The sequence below is a fragment of the Leucopleurus acutus genome, assembly GCF_964270905.1.
Source record: "Leucopleurus acutus genome assembly, chromosome: 20".
NCBI lineage: Eukaryota > Metazoa > Chordata > Mammalia > Artiodactyla > Delphinidae > Leucopleurus > Leucopleurus acutus.
Window position 1 is genome coordinate 3,978,841 of NC_139162.1, and position 16,797 is coordinate 3,995,637.

Sequence of the window (16,797 nt, forward strand, 5' to 3'; positions counted from 1 at the left end):
CCTCAATTTTTAAAAGTTGGCTTTAATCTGATAATAATAGCGCATCTTTGTTAGATTTCTATGCAGGGTGATGAGCTGAGACACAGCAGCACTTAGCGCGGGGCTGGAACACTGCCTGGCACAGAGTAGGTGCTCAACGCACATTCGTCAGTCTCCCCAGTCCCTCAGGCAAAGCCCTGCCAGGAAAAATGATAATGAGCATGTTTGCAGCTATCCTGTCCTTCACGTGCATTATCTCCAAGAAATCTTTAAAACAATCCCACCAGATGGGAATCCTTTAACATTTATGATTATTATTAATCTCCCCATGTTTACAGAGAAGGAAATCAAGAGAGGTTAAGGAACCCGCCCAAGGTCAGCCACCAGCCCGGCCCAAGGTCAGCCACCAGCCCAGGCTGGCCGACATCCGAGCCCACGGGGCCAGGTGAGCACACGGCACGGTCAGCCAGCCCCGCGCCCCAGGACGCATATCATGGGGTCTGGATGCAGGGGCAGATGTGCCCTTGGCCATCTTTGCAGAGTGAGGGCTTTTCCCCGACTCTCAGGCTGGATTTTAACAGATCTGAGGGGAAGGGAGGCCAGCTGTATCCCTGTGAACCTGCCCTGAGAGCCTGGGCTCTATATCTCGGCCTCGCCGACCCCTCCCCCTGGCCATCACACCACTTCCTGCCTGACTGTGGGACAGTCTCTCCTAGAGGCCTCCCCTACCCTTCTCCCCACCCCACTTGGCTCACGTCACTCCCCTGCCCGCAAACCATCTGTGGCTCCCTAGTGCCCCAGAGAGGCAGTTTGGAAATTGGCAAAAAGGAGGGACTCTGTAGCCAGGGTATGTGGGTTCATATCATGGCTCCAGCACAGACAAATGGAGTGACATCACCAAGTCCCTCCACCTTGCCGTGCCTCACTTTCTCCATCTGTAAAATGGAGCAGGAATGGTGCCTCCTACACCGAGTCATGGGCAGAGTCCATGTGCTGACCCCACATGGAGAGCGTTTGGGGCAGTGCCAGCTGGTCATTCTGAGTATTACAAATACTGGGGAGAGAAGCAGTCCATCTTCTTCGTCTGGCCGAGGCCGTGGTGTCCTGGGTCCACCCCGGCCAACATGCACAGCCCCCATCTCGCTGTTCCCATCCGGCCCCGAGGACGGCTGTCCCCATCACTACAATGTCACCTCCCACCTTCTGCTCCGTGCTCTGCACATCGCAGTGGGGACCACCAAGTTGTGTCAATGGGACAGGAACAGTGGATGCTCACAAAGACCTTGCCAGGGCCCCTTTGAAGGGCATCCCGTGTGTAGACCCTTTTCATCACCATCACAACCCTACGAGGTCGGTACTGTTCTATTCCCAGTTGACAGATGGGGAAACCAAGGCACAAAGAGGTCAAGGGTCACCCAGCTGGCACAAGAAGAGGCGGGACTCAAACCCAGGCATCCCGGCTCTGGGGCCTACGGTCTTAACCACCAGACTACGCGGCCTCTCTGCAGCCTCAACATAGGCCTGGCACACAGTAGGTGCTCTGTCAACGCAAACGTCCCTCAGGTATGAGTCATGGCTTGTGCAGGTACACAGGTGCACGTGGCAGGAGTCGGGCCGGTGGCAACTCTGGGTGGCTGGTGAGTGTCCCTCGGGGGCCACCCTGCACGGGCTCCAGGGGTCCCGAGCGGAAGGGCGGCACCCTCTCCACTCACCAGCCCTCGCTGTAGCCACTGTCCTGCACTTGATCTCCGGCACAGTGTCACCGTCCTGCACATCGTCTCCTGGTGGTTCAGGGCTTTGGTGGCCCTGGTGTGTGGCTCCCGCCAGGAGCACCAGCCCGGCCACACCCTGGGGCTGTCCCCGGTCAGTGACCTCTGGGTCACTGCCCAGGTCTGTCCCTCCCGAGAGCAGGGCCAGGCCGGTTCACAGCCATCCCGGGCCATTCATCAGATGAAGGGACCTTGACAGTGAAAGGGCACTTCTGGCAGAGCAGAGCCTCAGCTGAGCTGCAGGCCTCTGCCCAACCCAAACCCATCACTGGGCAGAGCTCAGCGGCCCGCACTTCTCCCCTCTGAGGCCCCCTCCCCTGCACGGGACCCCGGTCCCTGCACTGATTCCCCCTACCTCACTTGTTCATTCATTCTACACACACCCATTAGGCACCTACTCTGTGCCACTATGAGGCCCCCGGTGTCTTTGCTGCCATCAGAGTTCTTTCTGGGACATCCTTTACTTTCTCAGCTTATGAGATGGTCCTGGGACGGATCGTTTCAACCCCGGTGCGGCCTGGTACGCACACACGCCCGTGGCACCGTCTCCCCGGGCCCAGTGCAGGATGCCTGCGTGGTCAGCTGCCACTGCAGGTAAATCATCTCCTGTGTGCCAGGCACTGTGTCACGCAATTTTTTTAAAATCTCATTAATAGCTTATTAATATATTTTTTAAATTAATTAATTAATTTTATTTATTTATTTATTTTTGGCTGCATTGGGTCTTCATTGCTGCGTGGGGGCTTTCTCTAGTTGCAGCGAGCGAGGGCTACTCTTCGCTGCGGTGCGCGGTCTTCTCATTGCGGTGGCTTCTCTTGTTGCGGAGTGCGGGCTCTAGGTGCGTGGGCTTCCGTAGTTGGGGTTCGTGGGCTCTAGAGCGCAGGCTCAGTAGTTGTGGCGCACGGTTTCATTGCTCCGCGGCATGTGGGAACTTCCCGGACCAGGGCTTGAACCCGTGTCCCCTGCATTGGCAGGCGGATTCTTAACCACTGTGCAACCAGGGAAGCCCTGTGTCACACAATTTATAAATGCTTCTCATACCCCCCACCCTTCACCTGCAGAGAGTGAAGCTCAGAGAGGTAGAGTGACCTGTCCCAGGTCACACAGCTTGGCTGGCAACTTGATTTTGGCCCAGGGAGACCCGTACCAGACTTCTGACTTGCAGAACACTAACCGAATCAATCTGTGATGTTTTAAGCCAACATGTTTGTGGTCATTTGTAACAGCGGCCACAGGAAACTCCTACAACACCCTGGACGTCCCCTATTGTTGTCAGGGTCCCAGCCACGTCTGTCCTCCCTTTCCCACCCCGACCCAGCCCACGCGGGCCTCGCCTGTCTCTGGGCCGCTGCACCCTCACCTCTGCTTCTGCTCACTTTCTTCCCAGGCCTGCCATTGTTAGTCACTTATCACGCCTCTGCATCTCACCTAGCGTCTAATTGGAATTTCCTCAAAGGCAGGAAACCTGATTTAGGCGTCTTTGTCTGTCCCATGGCACCCAGCGTGGCGTGGGCTCAGCCAGAGCACACGTGGCCTAACCATGTTTGCAGGTCCAGGGGTCTGCCCTCCCCCGCCTCGCTGCACTCCAGGCAGGCAGCCCAGTTCAGCCTGTCAGCTGAGCCTTTGTCCAAGCAGCTGCTGACTGCTTGTCCCCTCTCAATGCAAAGCTGTCTGTTCTCAGGGCTCAGCAAGGTGTGAGAATGTCCCCTCTTCCGAGAAGTGCTCCCTGATTTCCTATCAGAGATCTCCCGTGTGGCATGCCTTGCAACTGGAAATCGTTTCATTTATTGCTTAGCTTTTTTTCCTAGAATCTTCTTGAGGGCAGCACCGTGCCTACACTGAGAAGGGGGATGCACAGAGCCCTCACAGACAGTGAAGACAGACGTCCCTGCTTCCAGCCCAGGCCCTCCTGACCAGCTGGGTGCCCTCTGGTGAGCCGCAATCCCTCTCTAAGTCTGGGTGTTTCACCTGTAATGTGACAAGAATAGTATTTGCCTCCCAGGATGGTGATGGCCGAACAAGACGCCCAGGGTGGGGGCCCAGCACAGGCTGGCACATAGTAAGTGCTCAGCTAACGTCAGCTCTCATTTCCCTCCACTGTCCCATGGTGACCCGTGACCCGCAGGCCGGGAAGGTGGTTAACTTCCCTGGCAATGGAAATCACGGCCCACAGAAGCCCCGTCCTCCTCCCAGCCTGACCAAGGGCGAGGGGAGACCCACAGCTGTGCGGTGTCACCTCTGGGGGGAGGGCCACTTTCTAGGTGAAGCCACCTAACTCAGGATCACGCAGCCAGACTTCCAGCCGGCTCTGTCGGGTTTCCCGCATGGCATTTCACTGTGGTCTGCGGGAAGACAGTAGGGTTCAGAAGCATTCTGTAGGTGGAGAGAAACAACCGCATCTGTGCTCAGCTCCACAGTCTCCCGGGAGCAGCTCATGTCAGTTTCCCGGTCGGGCTGGGTGCGGATGGGCACAGCGGGGACAAGGTGTTCTAGGTGGGGGGACGGAGGGACCAAAGAGACTTGAGGGCTCCGAGGACGAATCCTCCAGCCACCCTGGGGCAGAAATCAGGTCCTTGACACCCAGCCCAGCCCAGGCCTCATCCCAACCCCCAGGCCAGCTTCTCACGGGAACAGTCAGAGGCTGGATCCAGGCCGCAGGGACACACACTGGCCTCGGAAGTTTGGCGACAGGAAATGCAGTGTGGCCTCGGCTGCGTTTGGAGGCTGCAGTGGGCCAGGCTGTGCCGCGGGCACCGCGGCCTCGAGCCATAGATCTCGCCTCCCAGGAGGTGGCAGGTCAGGGTGCAGGTGGGAGTCCCCTCACCCCGGCCCGGCAGGGCGGCAGGGTGTCCTCTCACCCCCACTGTCTTCCCTGGACCCCGACACCCATTCACTGAGCCCCTTCTGTCTGGTCAGCGCTGGGTGGACACCGCGCATGAATAAAATTCCGCTGTGGCCAGTGTGTGTCCCTGCCTTAGCCAACAGCCAGCTGGAGGCCGCGAGCGACAAGATCTGGCCGTCCCGGGGGAGGGTGGGGGAGGGGAGTCAAGGGTGACCTTTCACATCTCACCCCTCCACGTCCTCAGAGCAGCGGGTCGTGCCCCGTGCCTGTGGGAGGTGGGCGTGGGGCTGAGGACGGGGACACAGCCCCCCGTAAGGTACCCGACAACCCAGATGTCATTTCTGCTGAGTGCAAAGAGCCGGGGAGCCCATGACGGCCAGCCAGGGTCAGGAGCTGACAGCCCATTCCCACCGTGGCCACTGCAGAGGATGCCGGGAGGCGACCCCCACCCAGAGCCAGGAGGCTGGTGGACGGGGCTCCGGAGGCCCCCTCGGCCCCATAAGCAGAGAGCAGCCACTTCCGGTAAGGCCCTCTCCCCAAAGTCCCATAGCAAACATCCCTCCTGGGTCTGACCCTGGCCAGGCAGCCCAGGGCTCTCTGGGGAGGGTTTTCACAAAGACTCATCCAGCCCCTGGGCCGCTACAGGAAATCCTGGAGGCCAGCATTACAATGCATTGCTTCCGGCCACCGAGGGGTCCCCGGGCACAGGAAAGAGGTGCTGGTAGTCCTGGTGCTTTCCAAAGGGACTGGGCCAGGTAGCCCCCGGGAATGCCACGGCCCTGCTTGGGGAGGGGTGGGGATAGAAAGGCTGCCCCAGGTGAGCGTGACAGGCATTTAAGCCTGTGAGGGACAGCCTTCCTCACGCCCCCTTTCTCATGCTTCTCCTCTGCTCACACAACTTCTGTGGCTCCCCACCGCCTACGGGATCAAGGCTACACACCAAAGCTCGGCATTCAAGGCTCCCTCAGGCCTGTCCACCGATGGGAGCTTCCTCCCCATCCAGGCTCTGCTCTGACTCCAAACGTCCCAGGCCTGAGTGAGGCCTTCGTCTGGGAGACTGTCATTCCTCGCACTGTCTCAGCTCCAATGGTCAGCCCACTTTATTTAGTGCTAATCATGATCGACTCTGACAGCTCCTCCAACTCTAACCTCCTGGGTCCTGGACGCTGCCCCGGACTCTGCCTCACCTGCTCCCAAGGAAGATGAGCCCGGCGTGGTCAAGACAGCCAGACCTGCCTGATGCTGGTCCTGCCTCTGCTGTCCTCTGGTACCCCGTGGCTGAGATGGGAACACCACCTCCCCAAGGGGGGCCCTGTGGCTGGTACCAAAGCCCAGTGCCTGGCGGGTCAGAAGGGATCGACACATGTTAACCACTGTCACTGTGGTCAGCAGAATAATGGTTCCAAAGATGTCCATGCCCTCATCCCCGAAACCCGTGAATATGCGACCTTAACATAGAAAGATGTAATCAAAGTGGGGTCTTGAGATGGGAGACGACCCTGGGTTCTCCAGGGGCCCAATGTCATCTCAAGGGTCCTTATAAGAGGGAGGGGGGGGGTCAGAGTCAGAGAAGGAGATGTGACAACAGAAGCAGAGTCAGAGAGAGAGAGAGAGATTGTAAGGTGACATTGCTGGCTACCAAGACAGAGGAAGAGGCCATGAGCCAAGGAATGGGGGCGGCTCTAGAAAGCTGGAAAGGCAGAGAAAGCACCTCCTCTAGAGCCTCCAGAACGAATGCAGCCCCGCCCGCACCTTCACATTAGGGGTCTGCCCTCCGGAACTGCAAGATGAATAAACCTGTGTTGTCTCAAGCCACTAAATTTGTGGGAATCTGTGACAGCAGCCACAGGAAACTAACACAGTCATCATCCCCACTGAAGACCTCATTAGTCCTCAGGTCACTCCCGTGACGAGGCTCCAGTGGTTGGCTCCACAGCCGTGGTCTCTCTGTGCTGCCCGCGCCCCTCCCCCAGCTCCGGGCGGGGTTGGGGTGGGGGGCTCGCTTTGTACCTGGACTTTTACTGATAAGGCTGTTTGCATTTCATTTCACGCGGTCACCAGCGAAGCTGGCAACTCCTTGAGGGAGGGATGTGTCCTCCCTGGAAAGTGCCCGGGGGTGGGAGTGGGCCCGACAAACGGGGGCTTCACCGGCCAAGTGGAGATGACTGTATGCAGTCTCACGACTGTCCTTAGCCCACTTCCCTTTAAAATTACCTGGGAGTTTAAAAACAACTGTTTCCCAGGCTGCACCCGGAATGTATCCAATCAGAATTTCTGGGGAGGGGGGCCCTGGTAAGAGTACCTTTGCAGGTCCCCAAGAGCGTCCCGTGTGCTGGCAGGGCTGAGAACCCCTGCCCCCTGGGGCTGGTGCAAGGCTTAAAAGAAGTAACATGAGCTCATCATAGCAGCTAATATTTACTGAGCATTTACTATACACAAGGAAGTCCTGCACCTGCGTTTGCTTATTTCATCCTCACAGCAACCCCAGGAGGTAGGTACAGTCATCACCCACATTGAACACCTGAGATGGATGACACACAGAGAGGTCCAATACCTTGCCCGAGGTCCCACAGCTAGTAGGCAGTGGGGCCTGGGCTTCAACCCAGGCCCTTCAGCACTTCAGTCCACACCCTTAACCAGAGGTAGCCCCGTGGGGTGTGGGGATAGGAGAAGGAAGGTTTTATCATTGATACTGTTTAGAATAAAAGGCCGCTCAAACACTGACAAGTTTATCCTAAATGTCACGAGGAAATGCAAAATTCATCTGGAAAATTCCAAAACAATCTTGAAAAAGAAGAACAAAGTTGGAGGACTGACACTTTCCTGATTTCAAAGCTTTCTACAAACCTATAGTCCTCAAGACCGCGGTTTTGGCATGAGGTCAGACACAGAGATCAACGGAAGAGAACAGGGAGTTCAGAAATAAACCCTCACATTTATTGTCCACTGATGTTCGACAAGAGTGCCAAGATCACTCAATGGGGGAATACTGTCTTTTCAACAAATGGGGCTTGACGTCCACATGCAAAAGAACGAAGTTGGACCCTTACCTCACACCGTATACTTAAAATGAATCCAAGGACTATACGTAAGAGCTAAAATTATAAAACTCTTAGCAGAAAACATAGGGGAAAATCTTCATAGCCTTGGACTAGGCAGTGGTTCTTAGAAGCGGCACCAAAAGGACAAGCAACAAAAACAACAGGGAAATTGGACTTCATCAAAATGAAAACCTTTTGCACTCCAAAGGAGACCATCCAGAAAGTGAAAAGAGAACTCACAGAATGGAAGAAAGTATGTGCAAATCACATACCTGAGAAGGGATCTGTATCCAGAATGTATAAAGAACGCTTACAGTTGAACAGTAAAAAGACACATCACCTAATTTTTAAACGGGCAAAGGATCTGAACAGACATTTCTCCAAAGAAGATGTACAAATGGCCAACACGCACGTGAAGAGCTGCTCAGCATCATTAGTCATCAGGGGAATGTAAACCAAAACCACAGAGAGGTACCACCTCCTACCCCCGAGGATGGCTAGAATCAGAAAGAGAGAAGGAAGCGTTGGTAAGAATGTAGAGCGATTGCAGCCCTCACACACACTGATGGGAATGTAAAACAGGGCAGCCGCTCTGGGAGACAGTTTGGCAGCTCCTCAAACTGTGAAACATAGAGTCACCACAGGACCCGGCAATTCCGCTCCCAGAGAGAATTGAAAACACCCATCCACACAAAAATCTCTTCTACAGATGTTCAGAGCAGCGTTATTCATAATAGCCCAAGGTGGAAACAGCCCAAATGTCCATCAGTGGGTGAACGGACCAATAGATATGGTCTATCCATACACTGGAATATTATTCAGCCTTAAAAAAGAATGAAATACAACACAGACGAACCTTGACCACATGACAAAGAGTGAAAGAAGCCAGCCACAAAAGACCAGATAGTGTAGCATTCTATCTCCAGGAAATGTCCAGAACAGGTAAATCGCTTGAGACAGAAAGAAGATCAGTGGTGGGGCTTCCCTGGTGACGCAGTGGTTAAGAATCCGCCTGCCAATGCAGGGGACACGGGTTCGAGCCCTGGTCCGGGAAGATCCCACGTGCCGCGGAGCAGCTAAGCCCGTGCGCCACAACTACTGAGCCTGCGCTCTAAGGGCTGTAAGGCCACAACTACTGAGCCCACGTGCCACAACTACTGAAGCCCGCGCACCTAGAGCCCGTGCTCCACAACAAGAGAAGCCACCGCAATGAGAAGCCCGCGCACCGCAATGAAGAGTAGCCCCCGCTCGCCGCAACTAGAGAAAGCCCGCGGGCAGCAACGAAGACCCAGCGCAGCCAAAAATAATTAAAATAAAATAAATTTATTTAAAAACAAAAAGAAAGAAAGAAGATCAGTGGTAGCTTAGGGCTGGGGACTTGAGCAAAATGGGGGGTTGGTGGGAATGGAGTTTCTTTTGGGGTTGATTACAGTGTTCTGGAATTAGGTAGTCGTGATGGTTGCAGAATCTATGAACGTACTAAAAACCATCAAATCGTACACTTTACAGGGTACACTTTACAGGGGTCAGCTGGGTGGTATGTGGATTATAGCGATACGTCAGTGACGCGGTTACACGTTAAAAAGCAGGCGGACTTTTAGCTGCTTTGCTGTCAAGTTCTCTGCAGACCGCCCCCCACCTGCCCCATCGCGTGCACTGCTCCCACGGCCCCGCTCTCAGTCACTACATGCTGTCACCTGTGTGTGATGCTCGGCACACAGTAGGTGCTCACAGAGAGAGAACCAGCCTCCTCTCCCCGCTGCTCCTCCCCGGGCAGCACTCACGGCCCTGCCGTCTGCCCCACTGACGCCCCTGACACACACCTGTCATTCACACGCGTGTCCTTTCACTCCGGTGACCTGTGGGGCCACCCAGATCCCTCCAAGGGGACGCGTCCCAACCACTGGCAGTGCTGTCAGCCACACCCAAGGTCAGGCCCTTCCCAGGCGGCCTGGGCTCAGTGACCCCACGACGCTGGTGCATAAAGGCTCGGCCACCTCGGCCCAGCTGGGGATAGCTCCAAGGGCCACCCCAGCTCTGCAGCTCCTGGTGGGGCGGGCCGAGCTGCCCCCCTCCCCCACGGTGCTGACCCAGGGCCTCCCCCCAGACGCTTGCATACTGGCTCCCTCCCAGAATGGGCCTCATGCTACTGGTGTCTATAGGTGGACATCAGGGATGGTGCCCACCATCCTGCAGGGCACAGGGCAGCCCCGCCAAAGAGGACGAGCCAGCCCTAACGTCCGCCTTCCTGAGCCCGAGAACTTGAGAAGCCCTGACAGCGCAGGGGGGTTACACTTTCACGTACACATGTGTTTACATATATATATGTTTACATATATAGAGATTCTACTTCGCAGCAGACTCCCAGGACTGTGGGAACCTCTCCAAGACAAACAACCCTGTTTCTTAAATAAATACACCGTAACGAAACAGAGAGAGAGGGGGAGAGACAGAGACAAAGAGATCGGGAGGAGGGAGAGGGAGACAGAGGCAGAGTGAAAGAAATGGAGGAGAAACCTATATATTAAATTAGGAGTTTGGGATTAACTACACACGCTACTATATATAAAACAGATAATCAACAAGGACTACTGTATAGCACAGGGAACTCCACTCAGTATTCTGTAATAACCTATATGGGAAAAGAATCTGAAAAAGGATGGATATATGGTATGTGTATAACCGAATCACTGTGCTGTACACCTGAAACTAACACAACATCGTAAATCAACTGTACTCCAATACAAAATTAAAGTATTTTTAAAAAGAGTCTATATGTTAACTCCTCACAGGGTGGACCTTATTTGTATTCTGATACAAACCCACCCCGGGGTCAGGCAGTGGGTGGTGAGGGGACAGTGTTAAGAGTGGAAATAAACGGTGCACATCTTTGCCTGCAAATGGCAAGTCTGAAGAGCGCTTGTTTTCCCCGGGAAAGGCCCACGAGGATGACAGGCCAACACTGCGTTAAATGGGCTCGTTAATGCTGACGTTACAGTTATGGGGTGACAGCGATGAGCCTCGTCAGTCCTGGTGGGCCTAATTCCCGTCATCAGTGTTTCTCCTTCCATTCCATCCACTGCCCCAAACACGGCCTTTTATGGCCAGGGGGCCAGCCACATCACAGGCCAGCCTCAACGCTCCGAAAGCCCCCCACAGGGAAGCACTTAATTGCTTTAAATATTTTAGTTTTTTTGTTTTTCCACTAGGTTATTATGCAATAGCTTTAATGGTCAAACATATTCTACACTTTCCTCTTTTAATTAAAAATGATCCTGTTCCGAGTATACCCCAAAACAGAACATGATGCCAACACCTGGATCTGGGCAATGCTCCTTCCAGAGGTCAGAGATGGGGCCAGGTGAGTAGGCAGGCCAACCCCAGGCCACCAAAAAGCACCAGACCCAGGAGGAAACATTTAGCCATCAGAACTCTGGGACCCATAAAATGGAAATATCCCCCAAAGCCTGATCTCACCCCTCTGTCGACTCATCTGTCGCACGGCCAGACAAGAGCGGGGCTGGGACTTGAACTTGGATCTCCCTAACTCCTGAGCCCACTGCGCCACGTGTGCCACCTTCCCCCTGAGGCCTGCTGGAGCTCAGCTGCTCGGTGGCTGATTCTCATAGGAAGAGGCAGGAAGAAGCCGCCAGTTAGAACTGCCTCTTCTGGACCTGTCTCCCCTCCCCCAACACCAATGCCACCAGTAGCCACCCGGATGGCTCAAAACCACAAAACTGATGATGACACTGAGGCTTAAACCCTCCCGTGGCCCCAGGGCCCACAGAACAAAGTCTTCCGCCCTCCATGACCTCAGGCCGGTCACAGCCCAGCCCTGCCTGGCTCCCCAGCCTCACCTCCTCACCTGAGAACACTGACCTGCTGGAGTCCTCAAACCTGCATGCTTCCTCTTGTCTCTAGCCCTTTGCACAGGGTGCTCCCACTGCCCGAAACAGCACTCTCCTGCTGCCCCAACCCCCTTTCTCCCGGCTGTTACTCATCTATCCATTTTCAGCTGAAATGTCTCCTCCTCCAGGAAGCCCTCCTGATTCTTCCAAGATGGGGCTGGATGCCCGTCATGAACTCCTGCAGCCCTCAGAGCTGCCTCTATATTTTATGTTTTTTACTCTGTTTTGTAAGTGATCGTTAAATTGTTCCGCTCACTAACTAGGCCCTTACAGGGTGGGGACCCTCTGACTTCCCCAGGTTTACCCTGCTGTTCTCCACCTCCAGGGCACCATCACCTCTGCTCAAATGATTACAATTGACTCCTCCCTGCGCTCTCCACTCTCTGCCTGCCCCCATGCTCTCCTCCACCTGGTAAGTGGTCTTCCCTTCCTAAAAGGTAAGCGAGACCACAGTGCTCCCCTGCTTAAGCCCATGCAGTGATTTCCTTCCTGCTCTTAGAACAAAGCCCGAAGTCCTGGCCTCAGCTCACAGTGGCCCAGTTATCAGGCCCCGAACCCCCCAACATCCTCTTGTCCCTCTCCCCTTCCTTCCCCCTCTGTTCAAGCCCTGCTGGCTTCCATTCAGATCCTAGAAGCCACCAAGCTGTTCCTGCCCCAGGGCCTTTGCATGTGCTGCTCCCACTGCCTGGAGCATTCCTCCCACTCCTCACAAGACGGGGCCCTCTCTTCCTGCCCAGCCCAGGTCGAAGGAGCCCCCGCTCTGAAGCAGGTCAACCAGGGACCTATGGGTTTCGGTGCCTCTATAGGCCCACCTTCCTAATTGTAATTATTTGCATTTACTCACTTGGTTTTGTCTTATTTCCAACATTTCACTAAAATGAAAGAGGCGGGGACCTTCTGTCTTGCACACTCTTATAATGCAGATACCTCGCACATGCCTTGACACCCAGGAGGACTTGGTCAATATTCATGAAACAAATGAATGAACAATAAAAGGGACACAGTGAACGTTCCTGGCCAAGCCTTGGGTCTGGTGAGAGCCTTAGCGACCCTTCAGGGCTTCTCTGAGCTTTGAGGAGACCAGGGACTAGCAGCCTCTGGCCCCTGCCCCCCTAAGACCACCCAGCCTCCCCTGGTGAGGTTTTTCATTTGAGAAGAGTTGACACTTTCAAACAAAATAAACATGTCATAATAAATCTGGAAAACGGCGTAATGTTGGTGGGGGTCTGAGAGGTGGCTGTTGGAGGGAGCCACAGACAGACACACGGACGGATGGGTGGATGGATAGATGTATGGACACAGGGTCAGGTAAGCAAGGGGCTGCCTGATGCCCAGCCAGCCAGGCTGGTGGGGTTGTGGATGCAGCGGGAAGGGCTCCTTAGCACCTCGGTCTAGTTCACGGCTCTGCCGAGGTCTACGCAGCCCTTTCTGTACCTGTGTTCACCTCAGAAGTTCACCCTTTCTGTACCTGTGTTCACGCGTCCGCAACCCACGGACACCAGGAAATCTCTGGGCCTGCGGCTGGAGGCTGAAGGGTCATTTCTCTCCTTGAAAGGCTGGAGGGGAAGGGGGCACAGCACATGATGGAGAGAGGCAGGCAGGGGCACAGCCAGCTCCTCCCCTGACCCCGTTATCTTTAAGCAGAAAGACTAGGTTTGTCTAAAATAATGTTACTTGTTCAGGCTCTTGCTTCCTGCTGTTTCAAAGGTGGTTCTTAAAGATGTACTCTTTGAGTGGGAAGATTCAAAAGTCATTTCAAGGGGAGGAGAGAGGAGGGGAAAGGAAGGAGAAAAGAAAGAAAGAAAGAGAGGAAGGAAGGGAGGGAGGAAGGGGGAGGGAGGGAGGAAGGAAGAGAGAGAGGAAGAAAGAAAGAAAGGAAGGAAGGAAGGAAGGAAGGGAAAGAGGAAGAAAGAAAGAAAGAAAGAAAAGCTAAGGAAAAAAAGCAAAGAGGGGAAAAATAAGAAAAGAAAAAAAAGAAGGGGGAGAATTAACACCTCAACCCCTAATCAGAGAAGCCCCACCGCCCAGGCCCGAAGCCGCCCCAGGGACCCCTTTCTGGACTTGGCAGGCCAGGCTGGCTGGTGGGACCCCACCCTGGGCCCAGGCTGTCCCCTCCCTCCTGGACAAGGCTGGTTACACAACCCCTCTGTGGAATCGGCCCAGGAGGCCGGTCACATGCAGCAGCTTCGCGGGAGGGGCGGGGGAGGGAGGCGCTTCCCAGACCCAGGCTGTCGCCACGGCTCCCCACCCTGCCCCCATGAGCTTGGCCTGGGAGTCAGCTCTTCAGCCCACTGGCTCGGCCGGACTGATCCGAGAGTGTTCCCAGATGTGCGCCGAGGGTAATAAAAAGGCAAACGGTTCCTGTCAGCAGCAGGAAACTCCAGGAGGGCGACCCCCAGCAGCCAGCAGGGCAGATGTTTGCAACGTGTGCTCCGGCGGCAGGGAAGGGAGGCCTGAGGCACCAGGACAGCCGCACAGGGACTGCACAGGGGGTGTCACTGCACCCCTTCTCCATGGACACGTGGCACGTGGCAGAAGGGGTTGGGGGTCTCCATGCATTCCCCTTGCTGGCCCCGCCTACCTAGCTCCATCCCACCCTGCTTCACCCCACCTTGGACTTAGCCTAAGTGTGGACATCTGGCGTTTGGGCTTTCCTCAAGAACTGCACAACTGCGTCCCTGACTTGGGGGAGTGGCTTCTCCCGCCCCAACCCTGAGGTTCTGGGGGCAGGTCCAATCACAGTATTTTGCTCTTGTCCCTCTGCAACAGGGGAGAACATGTGACCCAGTCTGGGCCAATCACTGTTTCCCATTCTCCTAGCCACTGTGATTGGTGCTAGGATGGGCATGTGACCTAACCAGGACCAATCAAAGCCCTTCCCTGAGACTTTTCTAGGAAGATGGCAGAGGTGGAGCTAAGTGTCACCCTGAGTGAGGACCTTGTGGGAGGTGGAGCTGGAAGGATGTTCAGGTCGCCTGAGCTGCTCCATGGACAAGGAAATGGGGTCCAGACTTGCAGGGAGAGGAAGTGAGCTGCATGGCCCACTGACCTTGAGCCCTAGAGCACCAGGAAATCGGAGCGACTGGAAGGGTCGGGGGTGCTGCAGCTGTGCAGCGTGGGGAGACCGTCCTGGATGGTACCCAGAGAGGTCTCCTTTTGCCTTAAAATGCAGGCGGAGGCCAATTAAACCAAATGGGCGAGGTCAGGCCCTGGCCAAATGTCTGAGGTGACTTTGGGCAGGGGAGGGGTTAAATCTGGGCAGGCCTGATTGGCCAGATTGGGACAGGAAGTGGGGCCAAAGCGAGGCCAGGCCCTGGAGGAAATGGAGAATTCTTTCCCTCAGCCCTCAAACTGAGCTTTGGGGATGGCCTGAGCCTTCTTCCTTCTCTTCCTAATGCGTGTGAGCACTGAGGAGGCCGCCAATTTCGTCTTGCTGGCTTATCTACTCCTCACAACCACCCACGAGGCAGGAACTATGTTCTGCTCACTTTCCAGATGAAGAGGCTGAGGGTCAGGGTGGCAGTACATCCACCCAGGAACGCAACTGTTAGCAAGTGTCAGCACTGAGGCTCTCCTGCCCACCCCGGGCCAGGGCTCTCTCCTCCACAGCACAGTGGCTCCCACTGACAGGGCTTCCCTGGGGATCTGGGGGGCAGACACGGTCCCCATGCCCCAGGGACCACCACCGGAGGAGCCATGCCTTCTCTCTCATAACCCCCCCACCCCGGCCTTGTGGCTTGAGCGTGTTCCCTGCCTGCCTTCCCCTCTCTTCTCCTTCCAACCCCTCCCACTGTCCGCCCCCTCTTCGCTCTGACAGCCAGGCTCTGAGGAGACATCGGTTCTCCAGGTGAAGGTGGTAACACACACACACACACACACACACACACACACACACACACACACACACACACACACACACACACACACACACACACACACCCCGGGGTCTGTCCTGGACAAACTTCAGAAGGAAGCAACACAACCGCTTCTGGTCTCCCCCATAAGAACACTGTTTGGGCAAAGTTCATCCCACTTCCTGGCCCATTTAGGGTGCTCTGTTGGATGTCACTGGAGCCAGAAGCTGGTGGGGGTGGGGCAAGGGGGCCGTCCTCTCTGCTTCCAGCACAGTCCTGGGCATCTCCACCAGGGCTGAGAATCCCAGATGCAGCGTGGGTGCGCGGGCTGAAGCCCTGGGTGTGCAGGGCAGGTAGGCAGAATGCTTAGACACTCCCAGTTTGGAGGCACACGTGCTTGGGCTCAAACCCTGACTGCCTCTGATAAACTTACTGTGACCCTGTCAAGTCCCTCAAGCTCTCAGAGCCTCAGTTTCCCCACCTGTGAAGTTGGGATAATGACCTCAGCCTATCCAAGGACCGCCGCGCGAGGCCTGAGGGAGTGAGTGCAGAGGGCGTCCACACGGTCCCATTACACAGGGGAGCACTGCTGTCTCAAGACCCACCCTCAGCGAGCGTGACACACGAGTCAGCTGCACAGAGCCAGAGCCGTCACCCCCTCCTGGGGGGCTGAGGCCCGCAGCCCCGTGCCCCAGAGGGACAGCCCAGAAAGGCCGGGGCTGGTGGCAGGCAGAAACTGGAGCAGCAAGGCCAGCAGGGTGGGGGCCGGGAAGAGAAGGGGCGGCCACAGGAAAGCGTGGCCGGAACCCCCGGAGCCAGCAGCTGGAAGGAAGGAGTCGCCAGGTGGGCCCCACCCTCACCAGGCGGCGCTGGGCGGGCAGAAGGCCAGAGCACTTGGCAGGACTGGTCCAGCCTCCGGAGACCCCGGGATGTCCTTCGGGAATGAGGGCCAAGCATTGTCCCTGATTACAAGAGGCTCTGGCCGGCGGCTTTCACACGGCTCACTGTGTCCCGGGGCCTGTGGGAACTGGCTCTCTTCCCTTGGCTCAGTGGGGTTTCAGATTGTGGCCCCTCCATCTGCCACCACCCCTGAGCTCAGGGCCGTGTGGGATGCAGACGAGGGGGTGGGGAGAGGAGTGGACTTAGCTTTCATTCACACAATCATTCATTCAGGCTGCCTTAAGGAGCCCACTGCATGCCAGGCCCTGTGCTAGGACTCGGGAGAGAGTGATAAAAACTGGATCTAATCCCTACACCTCTATTCCTTCCTTTCTGATTCATCAAGTGCTCTTTGTCATTAGCAGTGAGACGCTGGGATGGGGCCAAATCTCGAGCCAGCTAAGCCATGGGAGGAGCCTGGCAGTACCCAGGCTCTGGAAAGACAGCCCCGGGTTCAAATCTGCT

General features: G+C 55.8%; 1 protein-coding gene across 1 annotated transcript in view; it reads left to right on the plus strand.

The window, feature by feature from the left end:
• Positions 1-1,551: 1,551 nt before the first annotated feature.
• Positions 1,552-16,797, plus strand: part of CIBAR2 (CBY1 interacting BAR domain containing 2) — a gene marked incomplete at both ends in the record, with an annotated part of 43,317 nt that continues 28,071 nt past the window's right edge. Inside the window, 2 exon segments of the mRNA XM_082863021.1 lie at positions 1,552-1,616; positions 1,737-1,869. Of these exon segments, the coding sequence (XP_082719147.1) occupies positions 1,552-1,616; positions 1,737-1,869 (198 nt within the window).